Genomic DNA, 25480 nt, shown 5'->3' with positions numbered 1-25480 from the left:
CTGATGTTGAAGCAGAGTTTTCTTGTAACGATTTTTCAGATAAGCATTGCATGTTTTTGTCGCAGAGTCTGAGTTGTATTCGTGTATGTGAGAGATGTAAGAATGAACTGATTGATGTACGTAATAAGGAAATTATATACTGATATGTACATTGGTGAATGATTCCAGAAATATTCGTTCTAAATACTACAGATCATAAATTGAGTAAAGGAAAGAATGTTTAAAAAGTAGAGACAATACTGTGTTTGAGAAATTATTGAAGCAATGCAGATACATGAATTTAATTACTGCAATTAGATTGTTTTAGCGCTTGCAGAATTTATTATAAAACTTTTAAAAATTTAATACTAGCTAGAGATATGCATGATTGTTAACATTATGTGTGACTCTATCGTCTTTGTAGCTGTCAATTCGAGAATTTTCTTCTTTATTTTTAAGATGCCTGAATCGGGTAAACAATGTGAATCTACCCACATTCAAACTCGAAATTCTCGTCATCCACTGCTATGCACTGAATGTCATAAACGATTTCAAACGGTGCAGGAATTATATTTACATTCGGAAATATGCATTATTGAATCATTTGAAAATGAAGCGGTCAATGTGTTTTCGAATATGCCATCGCTTACAAAATCAACTGCTGTTTTCGATGCTACTACACATGCCGGAATTACGGCTAAGGTATATTTGTTCTGCAAGACTTTAGACGGAGAGGTGAAGGGTTTTAGGAATAAAGGAAGAAATTAATAGAACTGTGGTAATTTTATCTTGACTTAACAGTAGTGGCTTTCTGTCCACAAATAATTTTTATAGAGGTGAATATTTAAGATAAAAACTTTGTTTGCAGGTTAAATGATTATGGCAGATATAAGTTTTTCAAGTTAAATTTCAAAGTATTTTTTAATGAATCCATTAACTATTTTTTTTTTTTCAAATTCTTTTTTTTTTGTTTACAGGGAGATGATCCACCAATATTGATACCCGAGACGAATGCTTCAGCGAGCTCCTCAAGGTTGACAACTCTTTCATTTTCAGCAAAATGTAAAGTAGAATGTTCGCGATTTAAAAAGACACAGGTAACAGTACCGACAGGAACGACAAAAGCAGTACCTCTTTCATTCGTTTCTACGTCACACTTGGAGCAACGATATTGGTCATCTTCCGAAAGGTTTACATACATAACTGTTGCAGAGTGAAGTTTTTTAGAAATAGTTTTAAGTATTTCACAAGTCAATTTCAGCATTTCATGGGATAGTTGGACAAACAAAATCATTTATTTCAGGCTCCAGAAAATACCTTTTGAGTTAGAAAATGCGCGAATATTAGAAAGTCCTAGTGGACTGAAAATTTATATATCGATTGAAAGAAAGTGTGGGCGAGAAGGCAATGGAGTTATTAGTGGAAACGATGGCTACTATTATGGGTCGCAAGGTTTCACTTTCTTAAAATTCCATGAAATATAAAAATGCTTTCTGCGCAGTCTATCCATTTCTCAATTTCTGTCAATTTCTTTCGAGAACCATTAGAGTGTTTTCAGTCGATTTGATTATATAACGTGGGGATTATTTCTGGTTTAGAGATGACAAATTCGTGGAACTAAATTCCGTGGAAAAAAATAAATAAATCGATTTAGGTGCTCTTGGTTCTAATGCAACCAATTCTAAAAGGAAAATAATTGGGGCACTAGCGAATACTAACAATGATGATATTTATCGGACGAAAATGGAATGTCCTGCATGTGGTCTGATACTTTATAGGCATAATTTTGGTACCCATTATCGGATACATACTGGTGAATTGCCTTTTATTTGTACATACTGTCAAAAACGATTCCGAACAACATCTGCGTTGAAAGTTCACATCAGGCAAGAAAGTCTTGAAGGGTTGCTTAAATTTGAAAAAGAAATACTGATTTTTATTACTGTTGATCACTGTGACTTTTTTATAAAGCTGAATATTTGAGAAAATACTTCACTTACTGTCAAGCTGTAAATTTATTTGTTCATGATTATTTTTTCAGAGCACACACAGGTGAAAAGCCGTATTCATGTCCAAAATGTTCATATTGCTGCATTACTAAACGTAATCTTGACCGTCATATTACTAACAATCATGTTAGAGAAGGAGAAAGGCGAGGTATGATTTTCCCGGAAAAGTTCCTTTTAACTTCTGACAGGAACTGAAGAATGTTATTTGAGAATTCTTTTGTTTCATTAGTAGAACACTGTACACTATCTAGCATGAATAATGTAGGAGCAAAAAATCAAACCAAGTGGATAGAATGGAATAAGGAATATTTTTGCTTTTATTAGGTTATTTATTCTAAATAACATTAATAGATTAACGAGAATTAACAAGATAATTTCTTTTGAAATATCCTTCATTAAGGACCACGAGAACGAAGATCACGATATAGGAAAGATGAGTTTATCGTTACCACTGATGATATTGAAATGGGTACCGTTGAAGAAAGTGAAAAAATAGACCACCATTATGTTATCTCTCCGGTAGAAATAGAAAATAAAAATGTGGTAAGTTCCGACTTCAAGATATTTTGAACATATGAACACTTCACGCTGTTATAGAATGAATGAGAATTGTGAAATAAACTATTATTTTTACTTAAAGAATGAGAATAAATAATCTTTTGAAGGTTGATAATAATGTTGACTTGAAAAAAAGTAATACCTTAGGGAATTAGAGAGATAGCGACACCTATGATCACTGTTGTTATCCGTATTTTGAATTTATTATCCGTGTTGATTGAAAAAAGTAATACCCTGTTATAGGTGGAAGAGAAAACGAATGATGAAATGCAAGGCCGTGATGATAACAGACAATCAGTTGATATGCCCGTTCTTCCTTTGCTTACTTTATAGATCTATAGGTCTTGAAATTGCTCAGTCAGAAGTTTATAGTTTATGCTCAGTTTGTATATGTCTGTATGTTTACTTATTTCAATAAAATGTAATTCCTTAGAATTTGACACTTTATTTTCCTTAAGAAGTTGAAGCCCAACAAAATATTATGATATTAATGCTTGATTTCCCAAACTTACTTCATATTATAGAATGCATCGGCTTCAGTACAGAAATTATCTTTTTTTTTTTGTTTAAAAACATATATCCTAACTTTTAATCAATAAATTACAGTTTTTTATCCTTGCTTTCTAAGTAGCTTTTTGTTTTGAATGATTCAGAAGGAGCATTTTTGTTTGGCAGTTCCTTTGCATGGATGGTTTGAGTAAATTAAACAATGAAACGAATCGTCTATTACAAGCATCACGAATTCGGCTGATAATGCGCGAAATGTCTTCATATATTGCGAAGGGAGCTATGGAATATCGAAGTGATCCTTCAAACTCAAAGCCTCTTTTGGATGTTTTAGAACCGTAAGTTGGATAAACTCATTTGTTTGTATTCTGCAAGAAGTAAATAGTCGAAGTTCAAAACAACACAATCATATTGTACAGTTCTCATTAACAAGATGATAGTGTTTTGATCTTTAATATATCATTTCTTTTTTCTCTTGCAGGATTTCCCAATGCTTTGGAAGCATTGTATTAGAAGCGGTATCTCTAGCCGATAACGGCAATGTTTGCTTGCTCAAAGATCCTGTTCATGGTCGGAGTATATACGAAGTAAGTTGTATGAATGACAAAAAGATGAAAAGTTGCCTGTCTTTGTGGCTCAGTGATAGAAGTTGAACTTATAAGTTTAAAGATGCTTAAATAAAAGTATTATTTGGATATTGTTGACGGAGACAAAAGAGGAAACAAGAAAATATTTCTACACTAAGAAAAAACATTAAATTATATTAATATATCGTGATTTTGACAAGCTGTACTTTTTTATCTAGGTATTTGGGACACATTCCCAATGTACTTATACTTGTCTCCCAATGGTAAATTATTGTCACTGTTCATTCTTTCTTCAGGAAGGTATGTTAATCTAACCAGTTGCTTATCAATTGTGTGTCTAGTATAAGATCGATTATAGTATTTTTTTTTTTTTTTTTTGAGGAGAAAAAATGGGTCAATAAGTTGGTGAATTTTCTTAGATAAACACAAATTAGGCATCCATTTATCGTAATGAATAACAGATTTATTGCTTTGTCAAGCGGATTTTTTTACGATCATTATTAAACACGTAGAGAAAATGTAAAAGTTTTATAATAGAAATGATTTTTTGAAAATATTTTCGTAATGCTTTGATGAAGTACCGTTAAGTATGGACATATTAGACTTAGCTGCACTTAATAAAATGTAAATTTTACTTGAAATGGAGGAGGGTTCTAAAAAATTTAGTGTTGTATAAAAAGATTGTCCATAATGACGGATTTTTTTTGCAATGGCACCTTTGAGGTATTGCAAATTAATAATTATTGTCTTGTAATGACTATTCTTTTCAGTTATCAAACGGCAGCGATCGTTTACGGTAAGTTGTGCTTTGAATTACTTTTAAAGTTACCATTTATTTAAAGATTTGTTTGAATTGAATAATTTCTTATCATGCAGATTAAAGTAAAAGAAAAGCTAGCAAAACAGAACTATTAAAATCATATTTTTCCAGATCAACTAGATCAAACAAAGTTAATTATTTGTATTCCATCGTATTTAGTATTTTGTTATATACAAGTGATCTTTGTATACACAATTTATTACGTCAATATGAAACTTAACAATTGTTTTTATTAAATAATTCTCTCATGTATTTCAATTTTATCTTGTCATTTTACTGTTTATTTTTATCATAATTCTTTACCTTGTTTCTTTATTAATTTCTTATTCCTGTGTTTTTTCTTTTCTATCTTTAATGCGGGTACAATTATTTTTATTTTTGTTTTTAAAGAGATGAAAATTGCCATTGTTTGGAACATGCACGAAGAAATAACTGCTTTTATTGAATATATTATATATGCAATTTATGATTGATTATATGGAGCTATATGCGAGAGCAGTAGCTGATGTTGGGATAGATTTGAAAAACACGGAGCGATTTAAACTTTCAGTGATCAATTTTTCTTTGCAAAAGAGTGATGTTCATCCGTAGCAACCGTGAAACAATATGTTTACATGAAGTAATATTGTATAAAAATAACTGAGTAGCAAGCTAACCGGTAGTTGTAGGATATGGTAATTTATGAAAAAGGCAAGAGAATCGGGAATATTGACAGGTACATTAGAGTTTGGCACAACATTATAAGGATTTTTTTTTTTAGATTTTAATAATATTTGTAAAGTGTTAGATTTCGTTGGGTAGCCTAGTATAATTTTAACAATAATATATGTTTTTTCATGAATTTCTTTCTTTTTTAATAAATTTCAGATTGAATATATCTATGCGTGCTTTATTTGTAGCCGAAAAAAATGATGCAGCCAAGAGCATTGCGGCGATATTATCACGTGGTACTTCAACACGACGTGATGGTCGTAGTCGTTTCAATAAAATTTATCAGTTTACTGCAAATGTAGGCCGTAAGTTTTTTTTTTCGATCAATTTATGTTTTACAATCAATTTATATTTTTCGTGTCTTTGTTACACCATATCATTGATGTATGACATTATTTTGATTATTATGTTGACATATGGTTGTATAATGATAAATTTCAATATTTATATTTAGGTCTCGTTTTTTTCTTCGTTCCTAGTTGCCATGGAGAAATGGAATTATATGGACATTTTAAAAAAAATACGAAAGAAAAACAAACGAAAAAAACAACAATTATAGGGAAACAAATGCCTTGGAATTTCTTTTTAACAAAATGGATGAAAGAAATTGAGAGAAAGTAAATATCAAATGAATATTATATATTATAATATACAAATTACTTCAGAAAACCCAGGTTGTCATGTTGCGATGACAAGTGTTTCTGGCCATTTGCTTCAGCATGACTTCCCATCATCCTTCAAAAATTGGACTGAGACTCCAATAAAAGTGCTATTCGATGTAAATGTCCAGAAAAGTACTATCCCGGGAATGGAAGATGTCAGGGCTACATTAATAGAAGAGATACAAAAATCTGATGTAAGTTTTAAATGTATTATTTACTGTTAGCAGTGTTCTTTTTTGGTATTCCTCGTCGATTACATTCTGAATTGTCTGGCTGTAAATAATTTCGAATTAAAAAAGTTGAGTACTGTTTTAGGAAATGTAAAGATATTTAGCGGTTAACTACTCCTAAATATTTGATATTAATTATTTTGATTACTCCAGTTACTTGTCATATGGACCGATTGTGATCGAGAAGGTGAAGCTATAGGAGCTGAAGTGGTTTCTGTATGCACTCAGGTTAATCGTAATTTAGACGTCTATCGAGCTCGATTTTCTGAAATTACAAGTGCAGCTGTTAATCGTGCACTGAATAATTTGGTTAGAATAGATCAACGATTGGTGGATGCTGTTGAATGTCGGTTCGCTATTTGTAATTTGTTTCAGATATAAATTTCTTCATGATTACTAACAGATTTACTCAATTTTCTTTTTCTTCACTAGGATTTGTAAATATTTCTAATGAATTTCTCTTTATCAGAAAAAATTTCAGTTCAGAATTGGACTTACGAATTGGTGCAGCATTTACGCGCCTGCAAACACTTCATTTAAGGTCTCTTTTTTGTTTCAGTTGCATTTGGCTACTAGTGATTATATCTAAATATTCTAACTTTGATAAGTTCCAGGAATAATTTCACCAGCATATTTCGAGATAAAAACATTGTCAGTTATGGTTCATGTCAATTTCCAACATTGGGATTCATTGTGGAGCGTTACAAAGCCATCAAAGAATTCATTTCGGAAACATTCTGGAAAATTTCCATGAAACATATGCGAGACGACATTCTAGTTGAATTTTTTTGGGATCGTCAAAGGCTTTTTGATCATAACATTGTCCAGGTAAGTGGGAAATCTCACTGCATTTTGTAATTGATGTCAGCAGTGGAAACTGTGTTTTATTTTAATAATCAGACTTGTCTTCATTTTTTTTTTCTTTTTTTTGGAGCATAAAGATTGAAACTAATTTATACAGCTCAACGGTGTATGATGTTTAGGTACTTCTAGACGATTGTGAAGAAGCAGGAGAAGCTCGAGTTTTGTCGGTAATAACAAAGCCGAAGAGTAAATGGAGGCCTGTTGCTCTCGATACAGTTGAACTTGAGAAATTAGCTGTTAGGAAATTAAAATTCAGCGCCAAAGAGACAATGGTTGTGGCCGAGAGATTATATAATAAAGGTGTTTATTAGTTTATTTGCTTTTTGAGGAATCAAATCATTTTTTCTTCACATTTTCGTTTCTTTACATTATCTTAATTTGCTGAAGCGTTACGTTTTTATCTGCGCTTCAATTTAAAAGTTTTCCTTTTAGGATATATATCATATCCACGTACAGAAACAAATAAGTTTCCGAAAGATATGAATTTGAACATTTACGTACAGCAACAAACAGTAAGCGGTGAATGGGGAGACTTTGCGCAGGAGGTTAGTTCTAGATTTTAGACGATTGAAAAATTGCAATAGATGTCCCAAAGAGATTTAAAGAAGACACAAAATAGATCTATATTCTTCAAAATCATTATTATATTGATAACGAATATTCTCGTTCACTGTAATCACCACACTATTACACACACCTACATTCTAGAAGGCTCTCCCATGCATACTTCATTTTCAGCACACAACAGAAAAATGCTTTAATTATAAGGATGCATTTATATGCTACACTTTTGAGATCGCAGTACGTGGACCAAATCCGAGAAATGGTTCGAAAACTGATGAAGCACATCCTCCGATTCATCCATTAAAATTTGCTACAGCAAATGAATTGATTGGCTTGGAATGGTCTCTATACGAATTCATCGTGCGACATTTTCTCGCTTGTCTTTCTGTTGACGCAAAAGGACAAGAAACTAAAGTTCAGGTAAACTGAACTATTACACAGTAAGCTTTATTTCATTATACTTTTAAATTTCTTAAATTTTTCCTTCAATTTAGGTTCGTGTGGGCAACGAAAATTTCACGACATCAGGGCTTATAGTTGAGGATTATGGATATCTTAATGTTTATAAATATGACAAATGGAGTGATAAAATTTTACCTTCTTATCGCGAAAATGAATTAATTACTAGCTATCAATTGCAAATAACTGAAGGACAAACGCAACCACCTCAATTACTTAATGAAGGTATTATTATAAAAGATTTTAAAATTTCCATGACGCATAAATTTTACAAAAAGAGAAGAAAAATCTTAAAAATGATTCACTACTAGTGGAATGAACTCTTTCTTATTGTAGCTGATTTAATTGCATTGATGGATAAATACGGTATTGGGACAGATGCAACTCATGCGGAACACATTGAAACAATTAAAACACGTCAGTATGCTGCACTGAACAACGATGGACGTTTTATTCCGGGCTATATTGGATTAGCACTTGTTGATGGATATGATCAGATGGGCTATGCAATGAGTAAGCCACATATGCGTGCTGACTTAGAGTCTCAACTGAAACTTATTTGTCTTGGACAAAGGTTTTTTTTCCTTTCAATTTGTATTCTTCTTGAGCACTTTAATTTTAATAGTCTTCGAAAGGTTATTGCTAGAATTAGCTTACTGATTGGAGCCATTTGTCCTTTTAACTTTAAATTATTGGAAGATTTTGATTAAATTAAAAGTGGGAGAAGAAGATGTTGCTGCTTATCTTTCTTTCTTTCATATTTTGAAATTTGTCGGTTTGTAGGACACGTTTTTCAGAAATAGAGATGATGTGTTGAAAGAACAGATCGCTAGATATCGAGAAATATTTGAACAAGCGGAAGACAAAGTTGAAATGTTATCAAATGCTTTGCGCCAGTATTTGAATCAGCGTGAAAATCTACCCGAAACAACGATACAGCAAAGCAATAACCCAGAATTACCCAATAACATGCGTGTAGTAACTAGTCGTGCTCCTTTAACACCAAGAAATAGTTCTTCCACAAGGCGTGGAAAAAATAGCAAAGCCGGAGGCCGTGGCGCTAGCCGATCAATTTCGAGGACGGTTGTTAATGAGGAACAACTGGCAACAACCAATGCTAGTGACATTGAACTTCTTTCATGTATTTTTTCATTTCGCTTGTAACTTTCCGGAAATTTTTCTTTTATTAAAATTGTGTTTCGCTTAATCTTAAAAACATTTAATTTTGATTTTTACTATATTAGAATAATCAGAAAATTTTGTAGTAGATTAACTGGTACTTTTAAATGGATTTATTTCTACATATGCGCAGCTATTTATTCCTATATATGTCCCAAGTTGTAGTGAATTTATTAGAAGCCATGAACGTGTTTTATGTAGTGTTGATGCTATACTTTAAATTATGAAACTTAATGGAATATTGAGGGAACTTCTAAATTTCATTTAGCCCTCTCTATATTGCATTCAAATAGCGGAACACGAGGTCGAACAAAGGCAATCACCAGTGCAGGTGTTTGTCGCGGTAGAGAACGAGTTAGATCTGTACAGAAACGACAGTGTTCTTGTGGACTAGCAGCTAAACGTCTGATCGTTAAGAAGGAGGTAATTTCTAGAATTTTAATAATGGGATCAGTAATTCAATAAAATTACTTACTGCTTCTAGGTAAACTATGAAGTAAAAAGTATTCCCAGTTTAGGAATGATATTTCCAATCATGACGGTCGCATTTCAATGCCGGATAATGAAATCGAGAATGAATCACTCTAATATTTCAGTCCATGTAGTTGGTGTGTAAAAAATTTGCTTATTTTTTAGGGCCCAAATCATGGTCGTGCTTTCTGGGCATGCTCGAAAGGTCGGGATAATCCTGAGAAGTGTAAATATTTTGAATGGGATGGATCCAGAAATAATGAACCATCATAGAACTACAATAATTTGTTGTGTAATTTTAAGGAATTATCTTGTAATTTTGTTTGTGTTTTCGTCAAGTGTTTCCGTAAATCTACGCAAATTCAATGTTTTGTTTTATTATCCTAATTTCTATGCTGTTCCAATTTGATATATTTATTATTGATTATTTTTGTTTGTAAAGAATGATTCAAAAAAAAAAAAAAAAACAGGAAAAGATTACATTAGAGCTTTAAGAGTTAGATTCTGGAATGCTAAATTTGCATAAAATAGGTTAGTAATTTAAACATAGTTTCGCAAATGACAAAAAAGTTCATACTGTAATTAAGTAAAGTGACGCTTATGAATTACATTAGCACAATACAATGATTTAATCTTATGACAAATTATGATCCTTAAGATTAAGGCATTAGACTAACGACATGTAGCTTAGATTAGTTCAAAAACAGATCATTATAAAACATCGTAATAAGGTAATCGAGAAATAAAGGAGTGATGCGAGAACAGCAAATTAAACAAAGAATATCAATTTAATTATTGTATTAAGTTAGCAAAACTGAATCATCTTATGGCAGCGTAATTCATTGGAGTATTTCAGTGTCCGCACGTACTAGCAATATGGTTTGCAGAGCTGTTCGAAAAAGTAACGATAAGAATTGTTGGATCTCATACAGTTTCACTGGCGATCAAACATCTTTCAACACACGTCCATGAATTTTATTGATTTTCATTTTTTTTTTTTCTCTAATGTTTGTTGTAGTAGTATTTTGGAAACCCTTTATGTCAAAGGTTTAGGATTCAATTAGATTCGAAATAGGAAAGATGACCAAAGCTTTTTTTTCTGATCTATAAATTTTATAATACAACTTAGTACATTGTCCGCATTTATATGATCTCGAATTTTAAAATTAAATTCATCCTACACTAGGCATTCAAATTCCCATATATGCTATTAATTAAGCTGTTATCGACAGATAATTAACAAAGTATTTGCTGAAAAACTTTCAGTTAATATATTTTTTCTTTTTTCTGTTCATCTCATAGCTTTTTCTTTCATTAATTCTTCTTTAATTTATGTTGTGAAATAAAGAAAAGACTGCGACGTCAGATTGTATGCATTTTATTACATATAAATCCTTTAGAAATTGGAGAAATTTCACAAAGTAATACAATTTAAATTGTGTCATGCTGATCATTATGGAATGGCATTGTCCAGATAAGTTCAAGTATTACGACTGACATAGAAAAAACAATAAAAAGCTTTGAAGTGAACAATCTCTGTGTATTAACGACTTTGAAGTAAAACAATGAAATCCATAAATCAAAATACGGAGGAGTCACGTGATTGCAGGATGAAGCTCCAGTTTAAAATCCTAGTACCCATTTTCAACCGATTTCATGATTTTTGATTTGAAGGATTTCAATCTCCCATCGTAGTAAATGTGCAAGCAAGGTTACAGTGTACAGTGTAAAAGAAGGATTAGAAAATCATGCTAAGTTTTCCATAATTTGTTGGCATATTCCATGATCGAGTCGTATAAAGTAAATGTTAATGCGACATCGAGACAGACGCGACATAGCCGAGGTACAGTACCCTTGTAAAATCTAAAATGAATCTCTAAAGGGAAATTTGACTTCGTAACAATGAAAAGAAAAATATGCCAGAAATACAAATAGTGATAATATGAAACATGTATTGCCGAGATATTTTTTTACTTTTCATCTTTTCTAAATACAGTGCTGTTATAAAAAGATGTGGTTAAGTCCAGAAGCTTATAGTACAAATCAAAATAAAGCTCTAATTTAATGCAGCTTCGAAATGTCTTCTGTGTGATATCTACCCAATTTAGAGTATCTGTTGCTTGGGATAACTCATTCAATTGACAAGCATGTCAATTTATCTAAAATTAGAACTTACGCGAAGAATCCTTCAGTTTTCAAAATCTGATAGGCGCAGTTAATAGTATTCTTGTATTTTTTAGCTTCTAAGCCTTGCATCCGAGTTTTTACAACGTCAATCGGTGTGTTACCATATACCGAACATGCACCAGCAAATACACCAAATAGCGCTGTAGCTGGTTTACTAACCGTCTTTGAATTATCCCCGCCACGATACCTAGCATTAATATCAGATGCATTATTACAAGCGTTTAGTATAGCAAGCATTAATAAATATGAACATTTTAATTCCAATAATTCATTGTTGTTGTGAGATTTAAAACAAATGTAAAATTAATATGCAATGATAAACACTGTTACCAATCCTTCAAAGTTTCCATTACAAAAAATCGAATTGCTTGGTTAGAACCTTGTTTTGCCATTGTAGCTGTAACACCTTGATATAGACCCTGCAATATTTCTCTAACATGAATATGATTATTTTGAAATAACGGAAAATAATACATCTACAATACTCATGAAATGTATAAGGAAAAAATATTTACTAACCCGGAAACCTTCAGTTTGCAAGATTGTCTTCAAACCACCGAAAAAACCTTTAAATTTTGGTTTAGCCAACTGCTGATCATGAATAAATTTCACTTTAATTGTTTCCATTGGTGTAACAGCAAATATTGCTTCCGAAAGACCTGTGAAAAATTATTTATCTTAAATCCTCTTAAACCGAAAACTGGATTCAAATTTCATCAATGTTTTTCCTCTCCCAAACCATTTAAAGATCCTCGAAACACACATTAAGATACCACATCAATATCCGTTTGAATGCTACTTGAGTATATAAACCTTTTACCTGCACCAAAGCCACAAAAGAGTCTCCACATCGGTGTAAGATTACCATTCGAATCAACGGCATATCCTTTCAAAGTTTCAAATGTTCCAAACCTGAAAATGTAAACAGATAAATATTGTTACTACCTATTTTAAGCATGGAAAGAAGCAAATTTAATTATACCTAAAGAAAAAAAAAAAATTATACCTAAGAGAAAAATTATACCTAAAAAAATTATACCTAAAAAAATTATACCTAAGAGCTGATTTTGGAATTGAACCATAGATTAATATAGATAATCCGCGATACAAGCCAAAGAACCCATTAGTCTGTACCGTTTTCCTAACACAATCTATCGGACCCTGAAAAGATTAAAGTAAAAGTAACTCTTAAATTACCATATCTCATATGGTAATTTAAGAATCTATCCAATAAAAAATTCCCATTAAAAATTAACTTCTACAGTGGGAATATGAAAAAGAAAATAGAGTGAGACAATCAGCAAATTGAGACATAATGAAACAGAAACTAACTTTATAAATTGGATGTGCTGAACGCTCATCTAATTGTAACTGCGTTTTAACATATTCAGTCGGAAATGTAATACATATTTCGATACCACCGGTAAATCCACCAATAACGATACCTTTCACTGATTTATCTGTCGGCAAAAAACGACGAAAACCAGCAAACGATGAGAGCATTTGATTGTTTTTTGCGCTAAATGAATGAAAATATGTGTAATATTTACAGATAATTTTATCATCTTTTTTTCTGATTTTTAGTTAATTTATTAATTGAAATATGCACGGGTTACATACTCAATCTCAAAACTGACGATATCAGTAAACGAATTCACTGAATTATCTTTAACTTGTAAAAAATTAGCAAAGAAAATTAGTAATGTATTTTTTTCTCCAAATTTTAATTCCAATTTGCCTAATGTAATAACTAACTAACTATTTACTAATGTTAGTGCCATCGGTTGTGCTCATCGTTGCATTTATTGCTATTTCGTTCTTCAAAGCTTTTGTTTACTTCTACAAAAATTTCTGCGATCCTGAAATTGATGTGGAAATTTTATTATTTAAAAGACATTTGATTTAAAAAAATGAATAAAGGAATAAAAATTATAACTAGAACAAATGAATGGAAACATAAATGATAAATTTGTTCCTAAGACACCGATAAATAATATAAAAAGTAATGAAAAGTGTAAATGAATGTTAATATTATCTATTTGTTTATCTATCAAACATTAGGACAGTTTTTTCAAACTTTCTTCATTGTTCAGGAAAGACTGATAAGAGATTACTTATTGTTATAGTGAAAACTAATTCAGGGTAGGGAGACAGGGGAGAGAGACGGAGGGAAACAAAATTACGATGTAACAAATAGCTTATGCAACTATTTGATAAGCTAATTTTGATGTCTTAAAATTAAATGTGATATGACATCGTGATAAGTTGAAAATGATCAAATAATGATTAAATGTCTAACATAATAGTACATTTTGTGGTATTCCCTGACGAAATTCTAAACAGTAGATTGGAAAAGTTAGAACAGTTTTGTTCCTAATTCTCTATAAAATATCTCTCATCCTAAATATTCCCATCAATTCAACTTTCTCAATCACAAAAGAGAGAAAGAAGGAAAGGAAAAAAATCTGTCCTCAAGAATTTGACCAAACAGTAATTTTTGAACAGTTATTTACTACTTAAAAGTGTAAATTCGTTAAACATTCATTTTTTTTTCTTTCAAATTTGATTTGTTAGTTTTTAATTGGTAAAATGGTCAAATACATACCGAAATGGGACAGATGAGTGAGAAAAGGATGAAAATTCATGAAAACATGCCAGTTATTCATCATTCCTTGAATAAATTTAAGGATAAAAATAAAAATTTTAATCGGAATAATTCCTCAAACTATTCCGCTACAAATCTTTAATAGTAAATCCTCGAACTATTTCCTCATCTCTTTCTTTCTTTTCCTCCTTGTCCTCTCCCCATCTCTTCTTCTTTTCTTTTCTGTTCGGTATTGCATTCCATTAGATCTGGTTGATAAATTCGGAAATAACAGAAATTATGAAGAAGGAGAATTCAACAATTACTGGTTTTCTATCTCTTCAAATGGCTTACTCTTATATTTTGTCTGCTTCATCTCTAAGTAGTAAATATTAATAACGTTGGTGTGAAGTTTTATGCATTTGAAATTTTGTGATCAAACTTAAATTTAATCAGCCAGAGTTTAGAGTTGTGATATTATGAATCAATCAGAATTTGGAGTTTTCATATTATCGTAAGTGCTGCAATTAATTCACCTCTCATTTCTCTTAAATTAAATAAAAGGAATCCATAATTTTTTGATTTTGTTATTTTGGATAAAATTACCGTTCACATTGGTTCATGAAAAGTCAGTAAGTATTAGCAGTAACTATAATAAATATAATTTGGATTATGAATATAGTTTCCATATCAAGACTAATATCATAACTAAAAGCTACAAAAAAATATATTACAAGAGTATCATTACTTTAGTAACAACACAGACATTGTTACTGTAATATGCCATAATATAATAGAAAACAGTGAAAAGTTTGGTTTAGTTATGGGTTTTAAAAATACTACTAGCTGTATTATTTTGTAAATATAAAATACATTTGTAATGTAACTTTATTTGCTATAAATTCATTTGTTTACTTTTTGCTTCTATTTATTTACCATTTCTTTGTTTTTTTTTTTTTTTTATTTCATTTAATTCAACAGTGAAACACTTAATGAAAATGAATGCAAATTATATTTACTGCTGTTATCATATATTCGATATTTGATACATTTCCATTGCTCAGATATCCAGAAATGAAACTAACTTCAGCAAATGAGTTGAATAGATTTTCATATAAATTTAAACGAATACTACAAGAAAATAATGGAAAAAAAATGGGAAAATTATGTTAGAAATATCGTAGACTGAAGGAAATTTTTTTTTAAGTTTAGTGAAATTTCTTTGCTAATTTATTTATTTACTTTCAATTAGTTTACTTTTGTCGGGATGCTTAATCCTCTTAATTCGTTTTACTGTTATTTCTTTCTCACATATTTTCATTGCATATATTAGTACCATTCATTAACAGTTCCTAAATGCTAAAGTTATTCATGTCATCTTAGATGATCAAGTTATTCATGTCATCTTAGATGATCAAGTTATTCATGTCATCTTAGATGATCAAGTTATTCATGTCATCTTAGATGATCAAGTTATTCATGTCATCTTAGATGATCAAGTTATTCATGTAAAATACATCTTATATATATCATTTGGCAAGATTAACTGAAAAATTACGAATGATTGAAATAGAAGAAAAAAGATGAAAAAATTGGGATGATTGAAATGAAATAAGAAAAGAATAATAAATCAAAAAAGAAAGAATATTTAATTGACAAAAATAGAAGAGAAAAAATGTGCATATAGCACTTTCAGATGTTACATTTTTATTGTGTAGAATACTAAACGAAATTCTAAATGACAGTTAAATGAAGAATTAAAATGATAATAAAAAAGATATTTGGAATGTTCTTTTTTATTTTCGAATGAAATTCAAAAATTTTTGGAATAACTAAGTGGGAAAACGTGTAAATAAGTTTTACAAATAATCAAATTAATAATATTAATCCAAATAATTTTATTAATAAATTTCGATAAAAATCTGTTTGATAAGCGAAACCAAATATCCGAAAAATTTCTGAAATCTCTAAATTTAGTTAGTTAGCAACCAGTACAATTAATTTAATTCAAAAGACCAGTTAAAAAAATCCATTGCTAATATTTTTAATTTAAAATTTAATCAACAACATTATAAACTTATCCCCGATTTTCTCATTCTTTTACGTCACATATATTGGCTTAGCTTACGTAGAATGTCACGCACGATACTAATATTACATCTGTCCTATATCATATTCTATTTCTATTCATTATTATCTTATTATAGCGATAATATTCATTAATATAAATCGCAAATTTCTATTCTAACTTCCACACGTCCATATTCATATATTCCAGTTAATATGGTAAAGTATGACTTTCATTTACATTCTTTCAAGTACTTATATTCTTTCAAATTTACTTTCGCCGATCGTAAACTGTGATAAAGGCTAAAATATACCATCTGTGCTTGTGTGTGTGTGTGTGTGTGTGTGTGTGTGTGTGTGTGTATGTGTGTATGTGTCCTTGAAACTTACTGACTCATTGATAGTGGTTGACAATGGTGGTAAAGAGTTTTGGGCTATGTTTACGCCATTGTTGTCATTGACGTGATTGCCGTGCTATACTGATAATGTCAAAATTGTCATTTGAACAACGGAAATAGTGTCGATGCATTGATGCTGTTGTTGTCAACGTATCAGTCAGTCCACAATTTACCGGTTTTTTTTTTGATCTGTCCGCATTTATTCCGCTCCTCCATCATCTCTTCCTCCTCCTCTCCCTCCTCTTCCTTCTCTCCCTCCTTTCCTTTCTCTCCCTCCTTTCCTTTCTCTCCCTCCTTTTCCTTCTCTTCCTCCTCTATTAATTCTAATTACGATGAGAACTAGTTGTTATCATAGTTATTGTTGTCATCATCATTATCATCGCCATCATTATTATCACCATCATTATCACCGTCCACCTCCCCTCTTCTCATTTTGACAGTTCATTCTACTATATAATTCCTTTCAGTTGGAATGATAATTAACAAATGCTTCATTTTGATATTTCCATTAACAGAGAAAGGAAGAAAGAGAGAGAGAGGATGGGAAGGACGGGGAGGGAAAGAGAAAAAATGGAAGAAAAAAGGGAAAAAAGTAAAGAGGAAGAAAAGAAAAAAAGATCATTCCTTTTTTTCTTCATTTTTTTCTTTTACAAGATAAAAGAAAATAAGACTTGTCGTTTAAAATTAATTGTTTATTTTAACAATTTAAGTTTAGTCATTAATGTTAATGAGTAAAGTTTAATTAGAAAATTGGATGGCGAAAATTGAGGTACAAATCAGGAGCTGCTTTTGTTGTGGTTTATCTTTGGCTACGATTCTTATTGCATTTTATACTTTGGTAAGTTTTTTTCTTTTTTATTATGCTGCATATATTTCATCATGAATTATTTTTATAAATCAAGCTTTTTTTTTTTCAGATAATTTATTCTATAATTGTCACTTTATGTGGGATCTTTTTTTGGAGTAGAAGGGAGATAGCTTAATCATAAATTGTAGAAAGAATGAAATAGTTTAAATGAATTGATTTCTTTATAATTGTTATATGTTTGTTTGTTGATTACATTAGGAATGTTATAATATATGATCTAGTTCGCAGTAGGTTTATTGGTAGTCTAATTAATGAGTCGTATTAATATGTAATTTAATTAGTCTTATGAGCAAGTTTTATGGACAATTTAATTAATTAATATTAATTTAATAGATTGATAACATCAGTAGATTATTTATTTAAAACTCTATTGATATGTTTATTATCAATAGCTGAAGTAGTAAATAAGAAAAAGTTTGTATAAGAAAATCTATCTTAGTTATAAAACCATTAAAACTACTGCTTTAGTACTGTAAGCAATACATTGTCTTCTTCAAAGCTCTTGCAAATATCTCATAATTTCAACCTTTTCTCCTTCATCTTCTCTATCTCCCACAATTCGAGAAATCATTAGCTTTAATTTTCAAACATGTTGAAAGTTTCCATATCATGTTTCTTTCTTTCTTAAAAAAAATCAAAAAATTTGGTCAAAGTTAAATTTAATTTGAATTACCAAGGAAACAACAAAAAAAAAATAGGATTTGAAATCAGTAATAATTCAGATTTACACACTTCTATAATCAATTAATCATAAATGCAGTTAATTGTCCGTAACAGAATCTCATCAGTGATTTTTCCTTGTAATTTTTAAATCCTATAAACAGTTCTTGTTGAAACGATTTTTTTGCACTTGTGTAATTAAAAGAAAGTAAAACAAAACAAAAGAAGGAAGAATGTGAATGAAATCGATGTTTTTTGATGATAATATATAGTTAGTAATTCCTCATTGAGAACAATTTTATCAAATAGAAATTTAGGTGATTGATTGAATATCATGTAACTTCAACCTTTCCTCCTTCTTCTCTATCAATTCGAGAGGTCATTAGCCTTAATTTTTAAACATGTTGAAAGTTTCCATATCATTTTGTGTCAATTTCATATTAAATAATTTATTAAACTGAAAAAGCTTTTCTATACCTTTTTTTAAAACAAAAAATTCTGTTACAATGCCATTATGAACATAAAAAGCAAGATATAAATCTTCTAAAATTATATAATCAAATGATAAATCAATTAATTCCACATTTTATTTGTTTTCTTTTCTAAGTTAGATGTTTATGAATCGAAAAATGATTTGTAATTAGTTAAATTGGACATTGTTAAATTCATAGAAATGAGGTTTTTCGAGCAATATTTTTTCTTTCTGTTTTTATAATAATAATATTAAATTTGCAATTTTTTTATTAGCAGTGATGGAAGCTTTCAATAACAATGGTCAATAGCAATCGAGTTTTGTAAGAAAGATTAAAATAAAGTTTGAGCATTTCTCAACTTATTTTTTACCACATATTCTTCGAAATAAAGAAACAATTTTCCATAAAATTAAAATTTCTTCAACGAGAAAAAGGACACATAAGAAAATATTGAAAATTAAAAATTTGCAATTTTAACTTTCTATTAACATTAAACAGCCCATAACGTAATTCGTTCAGGTTTTTTGCAAAAAAATGCATTCAAATACAATTTCAACCTTTTTCCTTTTTTTCAGCATTGAGTTTTATGGCAAATCAATTTTTGTTACTCAGCAATCAATTCCTAGTTGGAATATTAGTATTTAAAAAAAGAATAGCAAAAAGATCTTTCTTCTCCTTTGCAAAAAGGAAACTTTTTTTTGAAGAGGGAAAAATAGCATTTTAAATGAAATTTTGATTAAAAATTTTATCTGTTTGCTTCATTTTTTCGGCTCACTGGTTGTTTTTTTTTTTTCTTTTTTCATTTTAATTTTCAGTCAACATCAACGATATCATAATATAATTGAAGTTTTGAGGAAAATTTTAAAGTTAAAAATAATTTCTTTTTTTTTTTTTGGTGAGGCGGAGAAGAATGCGATTCAATTTATTGCGAATCAATCTTTTTTGTCATTTAGCATCCGTTTATGATTCACTTTTAGCACTCAAACATAGAAAAAATATCTCAGAAAATGAAAAAAAAAAAAAAAAACGCGGAAAACAGCAACAAAATTTTGATCAATTTACCAATTTTATTTGTTTTCTCTTTTTTTTTCCATTCATTTCGACACTCTTCAAATTTTGAGACAAATAAAATTGTTAGTTTACAGTTAATAATTTCATTTTAAAATTAGAAAAAAAGTGCGAAACATTTTTTCAAACAAAGAGCGATATGATTGCATTTTTTGCTTATACTACGAAATGTTAAGAAAAAGAAAAAAAAGAAGAAAATCAATTTAATTAAGTTCTACTAAATACATTATTCGAAATATCAGCTAATCACATTAATTTAAAAAAAAATCCTACAGTTTCTATGTCATTTATTAAGTAAAATTGAAAGAGCACATCATATAAGACTTAAATCCTAAGCTGAAAGAACTTTTTTTTTTTAATAATTTCAAAAAGAAAATTTTATCCCCGTCCTATTCAATCCATGAACAGTAATTCGGTCAACGCAGACGATCATTATAATTATCTAATAACAGATATTGAAATATTTTCCCATGAGTTACTTTAGGTTAATAATTGGTTCAATAGTTTCAATATTCCATTTTCTATTGTACCAAATCCCTAAATACTTCCAGTATTTCAAATTTTTGTTTTTTTAAACTTTTTATGCATTTTTGCCATTAAAATGTGACAAATTAGTAGTCTTTCTGCACAGATTTCGATTTATTATTGAAATTTCTATTATTTTCTAATTTTCTCATCATTTTTAGAAAATAAAAGTAATAAATGAGATATATCTAATAAACAAATAGTATTCAATACTCAATCAGGCAATTGAGGAACAAAAAATATGGATGAATTTTTGTTTTTATTTGTTTTATTTGAAGGTTTGAAATATCTCAAATTTGCTATTACTTAGTTAAATTCAATATACAACATTATTTTTTCCAATGAAGAAGTAAAATTAATGAAAAAGAAAGAAGAAAAGAAACGAAATGTCAATTTTGTAAAAAGAAAAAAAATTGAACTGAATGATACCTTCTTTTCATAATTATTTTCTTTGAAATAAAAAACAAGGAGAAACTTTATTGTATTATCATTTGATTGATTTTCTCACTGATTCTTTTTTTTTTCTTTCGGAAATTAATGAATTAGGGAAGTTTATTTCAATTTAAAAGAAAGAGAAAATGAAAGGGAATAAAATGCAATAATGAATAATTGAAGAGATAAATCATTTCTTGCAATGAAATCCGTATAATTCAACTAATTACTTTATTCCAATTCCATTGTTACATAGTTTAAATAATATATATTTAATAATTACCATTGATATTTCAATTTATTGCTAACAAATGCACTATTAAACACTAATAGTTTGAATAAGATTTCTTCTGTCATTATTTGTTTTCTATCGAAATAAATTCTTTGTGTGAAATGTTTTCTTTTTTTTTTTCTCCTAAATTATTTAAATTTCAATAATTTAAATCAAAAAAAGAATTTCAGTTTTTATATTCACTGCTAACCGGATTGGCTAGTTGGGGTTTATCTGATACGACAGCTAATGGTGATTCATCACATTACACAAATTGCGATTTGGAAGCTTTAGGCAAAGTACGACCAGGTAGAAAATATGATAAGCATTTATGGAAAATGAAATGAGATAATGGTTATTATCACTATGATTGTTGATTGTTTAATGTTATTTGTAGAAATAAACAAAACTTAGTCAGTTTATAAAAAACGATGAAATTAAATAGATCCAATATTATATCTCTTTTTCTACTTTCAATTATTAAATTTTTTTTCATTGGATATCATATAAAAATAAATAAATGGTAATAAAAGAGAAATTTGAAGTAATATTGCTTAGTAACAACGATAATTAAGCTTAATCATTATTTTCTGCAATTAGTATTTGAGTATTTTGTTTTTCCATTAAATAATTATTGAAAATTTTTCATTGAAATTAATTAATATCCACATATTTCATTTTTCCACTTTAAATTATTGGAAATTTTTTGCTTCATTTCCAATATTACTTTATGTAATTAATATTCTATTATTTCATTTTTTGTCTGAAATTTAAACTGATTGTAATTTAATCTTTTATTTCATATAATTAATGAGTGTTTTTTTTTTTCGATCTGAAATATAAATAATAATAATTTAATTTTCTTCCAACTAAATATGTAGAAATAATAAACTTTTTACATTTTTTGTCCAAAAATTTAAAAATCTTCAAATAATTGTTTGGTGGTTTATTTTTAGACAATCGTAAGCTAACATTCAATCAAGGTACAACAACTATTGTTATCGAGGATTCTAGCTCATATCATTGCTCATTCGGTCTTTACACCGAGGAATTAATCTTTTCTTATACATGTTTGTACCTTTCTTTTCTTTATCATTTTTCTATCGAGAATTTTTCGGAAGTTCATTCAAAAAAAGTTAATTAATCAAGAATGATTTAAAAATTAGAATAGCATATTTTGTTTTGTCAAGAATTAATCACGAATTTATTTTTTTATTGTAAATTTCAATAAATTATGAACATTATTTATAAATTATTGTACGCTTAAATGCTAATTATTAAAAATTATATTAGAATATAATTTTAACTTTAAATAGTAAGTTTAACTTAGATTATTTTAATTAAATGAGATTTATATTTCAGGGAGAAGGTCAACACTTGTAATTGATATCATCTTATATGTACTCATTATAATTGCAAGTATACTATTACTAATTGGTTTAGCATCATATGTGGAATGGTTGCTAGTACCATGGATTTTTTTGATAATTTTAGATGTTATCAGGGGACTGATCAGTGTGTTCTTCATTTTCTTCTATGCTCACGTAAGTTCCCGTTAGAAATTCCATTAAATTCCATTTGCCTTTTATTCAATATTACCGGTGCTAATTGAATTTGAGGAAGATGAAATCGTTTCTTGATACAGCGCAAAATTCATTTGCCTAATTTCATCTGAAAGTGGTAGATACTCATTTTAAGTTTTGTTATTATTTTTGATTGATTTCTTAAATTTATAAAGTATCGATTGGTTTTCTATTTTTCTCATTTTTGAATTTATGATTTTTAGCATGTTTTTTATATTAAAAAATAAAAATGATAATAGCAATTTTTTGATTTAATTGTATAATTTTTAATTACTTTGTTTAGTTTAGTCTTTTCCTTTTTTTAAAAAATTTCAAGTTTCCTCAATCAATTATACTTTTAATTTTTTGAAAATGATGCAAATTTCAATATTTTAATTGGCATTTATCTTATTTTGATTATTTGCAGTGGAATTTGGTACGTATTGCAACTGGAATATTTTTTCTTGGATTGCAATTCTTTCACGTAAGTAAATTTGATTTTTTTAATGTTTAAATATTAATTCTGATTAGCGTTAGTAATCATTTAGATAACAAAATGATATATGACTAATTGTTAGATGACTAATTTAACATCTTCATAGAAACTATGAACTCTTAACCATCGTTAAATGAATTATATTAAATCAATTTTTTGAATATTTATAGTGTTCCCTTTTTCGAATTAATCATTATGTTCACACTTAGCAATTTATTCATTCCTTGTTTTTATTTTTTTTCTCTTAACCATCATTAATTGACCTAATTATTTATTATATGCATTATGTTTGCATATTTAATACCTTCTTGAATCTCACATTCATCAGCTATTTGTTAAATTACTTTATCTATTAATCGATTACTTGCATATTTACTTATTCGCTTCTTGTGCATAAGTACAATAACTTTCACATTCAGTCATTTTCATATTTCCCATAGCATTTATTTGTATATTAAGTTGCAGCTGTTAAAAATTGATTATTGGTTTCAATTCATTGCACATTTAATTGTTTCTTTTCCCATTTATTATCCTTTGTTAATAGCAATTAAACTTTATAGTTTATATTCCTTTATTAATATCAATTAAATTTTATAGTTTATATTTTTAAAATTTGTAGAAAGCAAGCAACAAAGGTGAAAGTTAGTTCATTCATCACAAAGGAAGTTTTAAAAAATTCCAGCAGAATAACTGTGTGTAGCAAATGGCGGTGGAAAAAAGGAAGAAATGAAAGTTTGAAATAAATTTGGAGCAATTTAACATTTTCATAGAAACTTGTTTATTAATTAACCAACCAAATAATTTCATCCAATATTTTATTCATTAGCTGTCAAATTACTGATTTCTCTCTCTTTCACTTGCTGTTATTCATTTTGCTTTTCTGATCCATTCTCCACGGTATTTCCCATTTTAATACTTTATTCCATTTAGCACATTAATTGAAATGTGTGCTATTTCATTGAAAGATAAGATAAATGAATCAATCATTCAAAGTGTTTGTGTGCTACTTTTTATTGATATGAAAAATTACAATTTATATTCTATCAGTTATTAAAGGACAATAACGAGAAAAAAGGGAGAGAGAGAGAGAGAGAGAGAGAGAGGAAAAAGTGAAAAAGAAATGAAAGAAAAGATGAGAAATGAACAAGGAAAAGACAATGTAATAGAAATTTATTTTAAAATTTAGAAATTAGAGAGAAAATAGGATTGTAGTATTTTAGCAATTCATTAATAAAATTTAATCATTAAATATATTGTTTTTGTAGGTTTTAGTAAATGAATAATACCAGAGAAAAACAAGACTGTTAATTATTAGTAATTCAACTTATCAATTAAATTTAATTACCAATATCATCCGTAAATTTTAATAAGCAAATAATATCGCAATAAGAAGCAGAATTATTACTCATATTTGATATTATTTTGTTTTACAATTTAGTAACTTTTCATTAGCAAATGACAAAATCATTATTTGTTAATTATGTATTAAATTAAAAAATGATAAATACTATAAAGGATTATAAATGAATTATTTATTGTGCAATTTCGAATTTCAGATATCGTTAGTTATTATAATGATAGCAAAATTTCAACGTATGCATAATCGAAATATTGGTAATGTTATTGACGGAGATAAACAGGTGATTTTGATCACATCTATGTCTTCTATAAAATATTTTGTATAGTGTAATTTTTGGTTTATATCTTAAATTTTATTTTCTCATATGATAGATATTATTGTTATCGAATAAAATTTCCGAATATTTTTAATTCATAAGCTAATAATTTCCTTTTTTTTTAATTATTATATTTGTATTATAAATTTTAGAAGAAAAAAATTTTTTAGGATATGAATTAAATCTTGAATTTTTCAAACATTTTTTTAAATTTATACTATCTGTTATCATTATATTCAATTATTATTTTAGTATGATGCACGAACTGTTTATCCAACTTTACCATCAAATTACGCTTATTCACCTCAAATGAGACGAGATCAAATGTACTACACGGATCAACGTGATCCACGTGTAGTTCATGATACAATGTACAGACAACCACAGCAAATTCGATGAAATCCTCATATGATTATTTTGTATGAATATATAACAAATTATAACAAATTTTGAGAGGGAAAGAAGAAAAAAGTGAGGAGAGGAAGAGAGAGAGAGAGAATTAAATATAATTAACTGATTAAATTGTATAATTTTTAATTTTAAATTTTATTCAAAGTAAACGAATAAGAAGTTATTATCATTATGTTTCTAGAAATAAGCTTGCTAATTCACA

At 28.6% G+C, this 25480-nt stretch overlaps 4 protein-coding genes across 4 annotated transcripts; 3 read left to right on the top strand and 1 right to left on the bottom strand.

Moving 5' to 3' along the window:
• Window positions 1-438: 438 nt before the first annotated feature.
• Bm6881 (DNA topoisomerase III, putative) lies at window positions 439-2879 on the top strand (the record flags this gene model as incomplete). Its single annotated transcript, XM_043077344.1, has 7 exons — window positions 439-681; window positions 957-1168; window positions 1283-1431; window positions 1634-1865; window positions 2021-2136; window positions 2389-2531; window positions 2790-2879. 7 exons carry the CDS (start codon window positions 439-441, stop codon window positions 2877-2879), a joined length of 1185 nt encoding a protein of 394 aa, XP_042933278.1.
• Window positions 2880-3230: 351 nt separating this feature from the next.
• On the top strand, window positions 3231-9873 carry Bma-top-3 (Uncharacterized protein; the record flags this gene model as incomplete). Its single annotated transcript, XM_043077343.1, has 16 exons — window positions 3231-3391; window positions 3535-3640; window positions 4411-4436; window positions 5328-5476; window positions 5837-6027; window positions 6217-6413; window positions 6545-6604; window positions 6678-6891; window positions 7047-7227; window positions 7360-7472; window positions 7723-7911; window positions 7986-8175; window positions 8287-8524; window positions 8748-9091; window positions 9398-9552; window positions 9766-9873. 16 exons carry the CDS (start codon window positions 3231-3233, stop codon window positions 9871-9873), a joined length of 2622 nt encoding a protein of 873 aa, XP_042933277.1.
• A 1478-nt stretch (window positions 9874-11351) lies between these two features.
• Window positions 11352-13581, bottom strand: Bm13760 (tricarboxylate transport protein, mitochondrial precursor, putative; the record flags this gene model as incomplete). The annotated part of the gene is made up of 8 exons (XM_001896215.2): window positions 11352-11463; window positions 11777-11974; window positions 12118-12206; window positions 12307-12446; window positions 12608-12699; window positions 12842-12948; window positions 13120-13306; window positions 13547-13581. The coding sequence occupies 8 exons, from the start codon at window positions 13579-13581 to the stop codon at window positions 11352-11354; spliced, it is 960 nt and encodes a 319-aa protein (XP_001896250.2).
• Window positions 13582-17590: 4009 nt separating this feature from the next.
• On the top strand, window positions 17591-25266 carry Bm2301 (Uncharacterized protein; the record flags this gene model as incomplete). Its single annotated transcript, XM_043077342.1, has 7 exons — window positions 17591-17674; window positions 21325-21442; window positions 22090-22203; window positions 22496-22677; window positions 23123-23179; window positions 24748-24831; window positions 25120-25266. The coding sequence occupies 7 exons, from the start codon at window positions 17591-17593 to the stop codon at window positions 25264-25266; spliced, it is 786 nt and encodes a 261-aa protein (XP_042933276.1).
• Between the last annotated feature and the right edge of the window lie 214 nt (window positions 25267-25480).

The sequence above is a fragment of the Brugia malayi genome (assembly GCF_000002995.4).
Source record: "Brugia malayi strain FR3 genome assembly, contig: Bm_v4_Chr1_scaffold_001, whole genome shotgun sequence".
NCBI lineage: Eukaryota > Metazoa > Nematoda > Chromadorea > Rhabditida > Onchocercidae > Brugia > Brugia malayi.
Note: the sequence above shows the minus strand (reverse complement) of the source record. Positions and strands in the feature narration are given on the sequence as shown.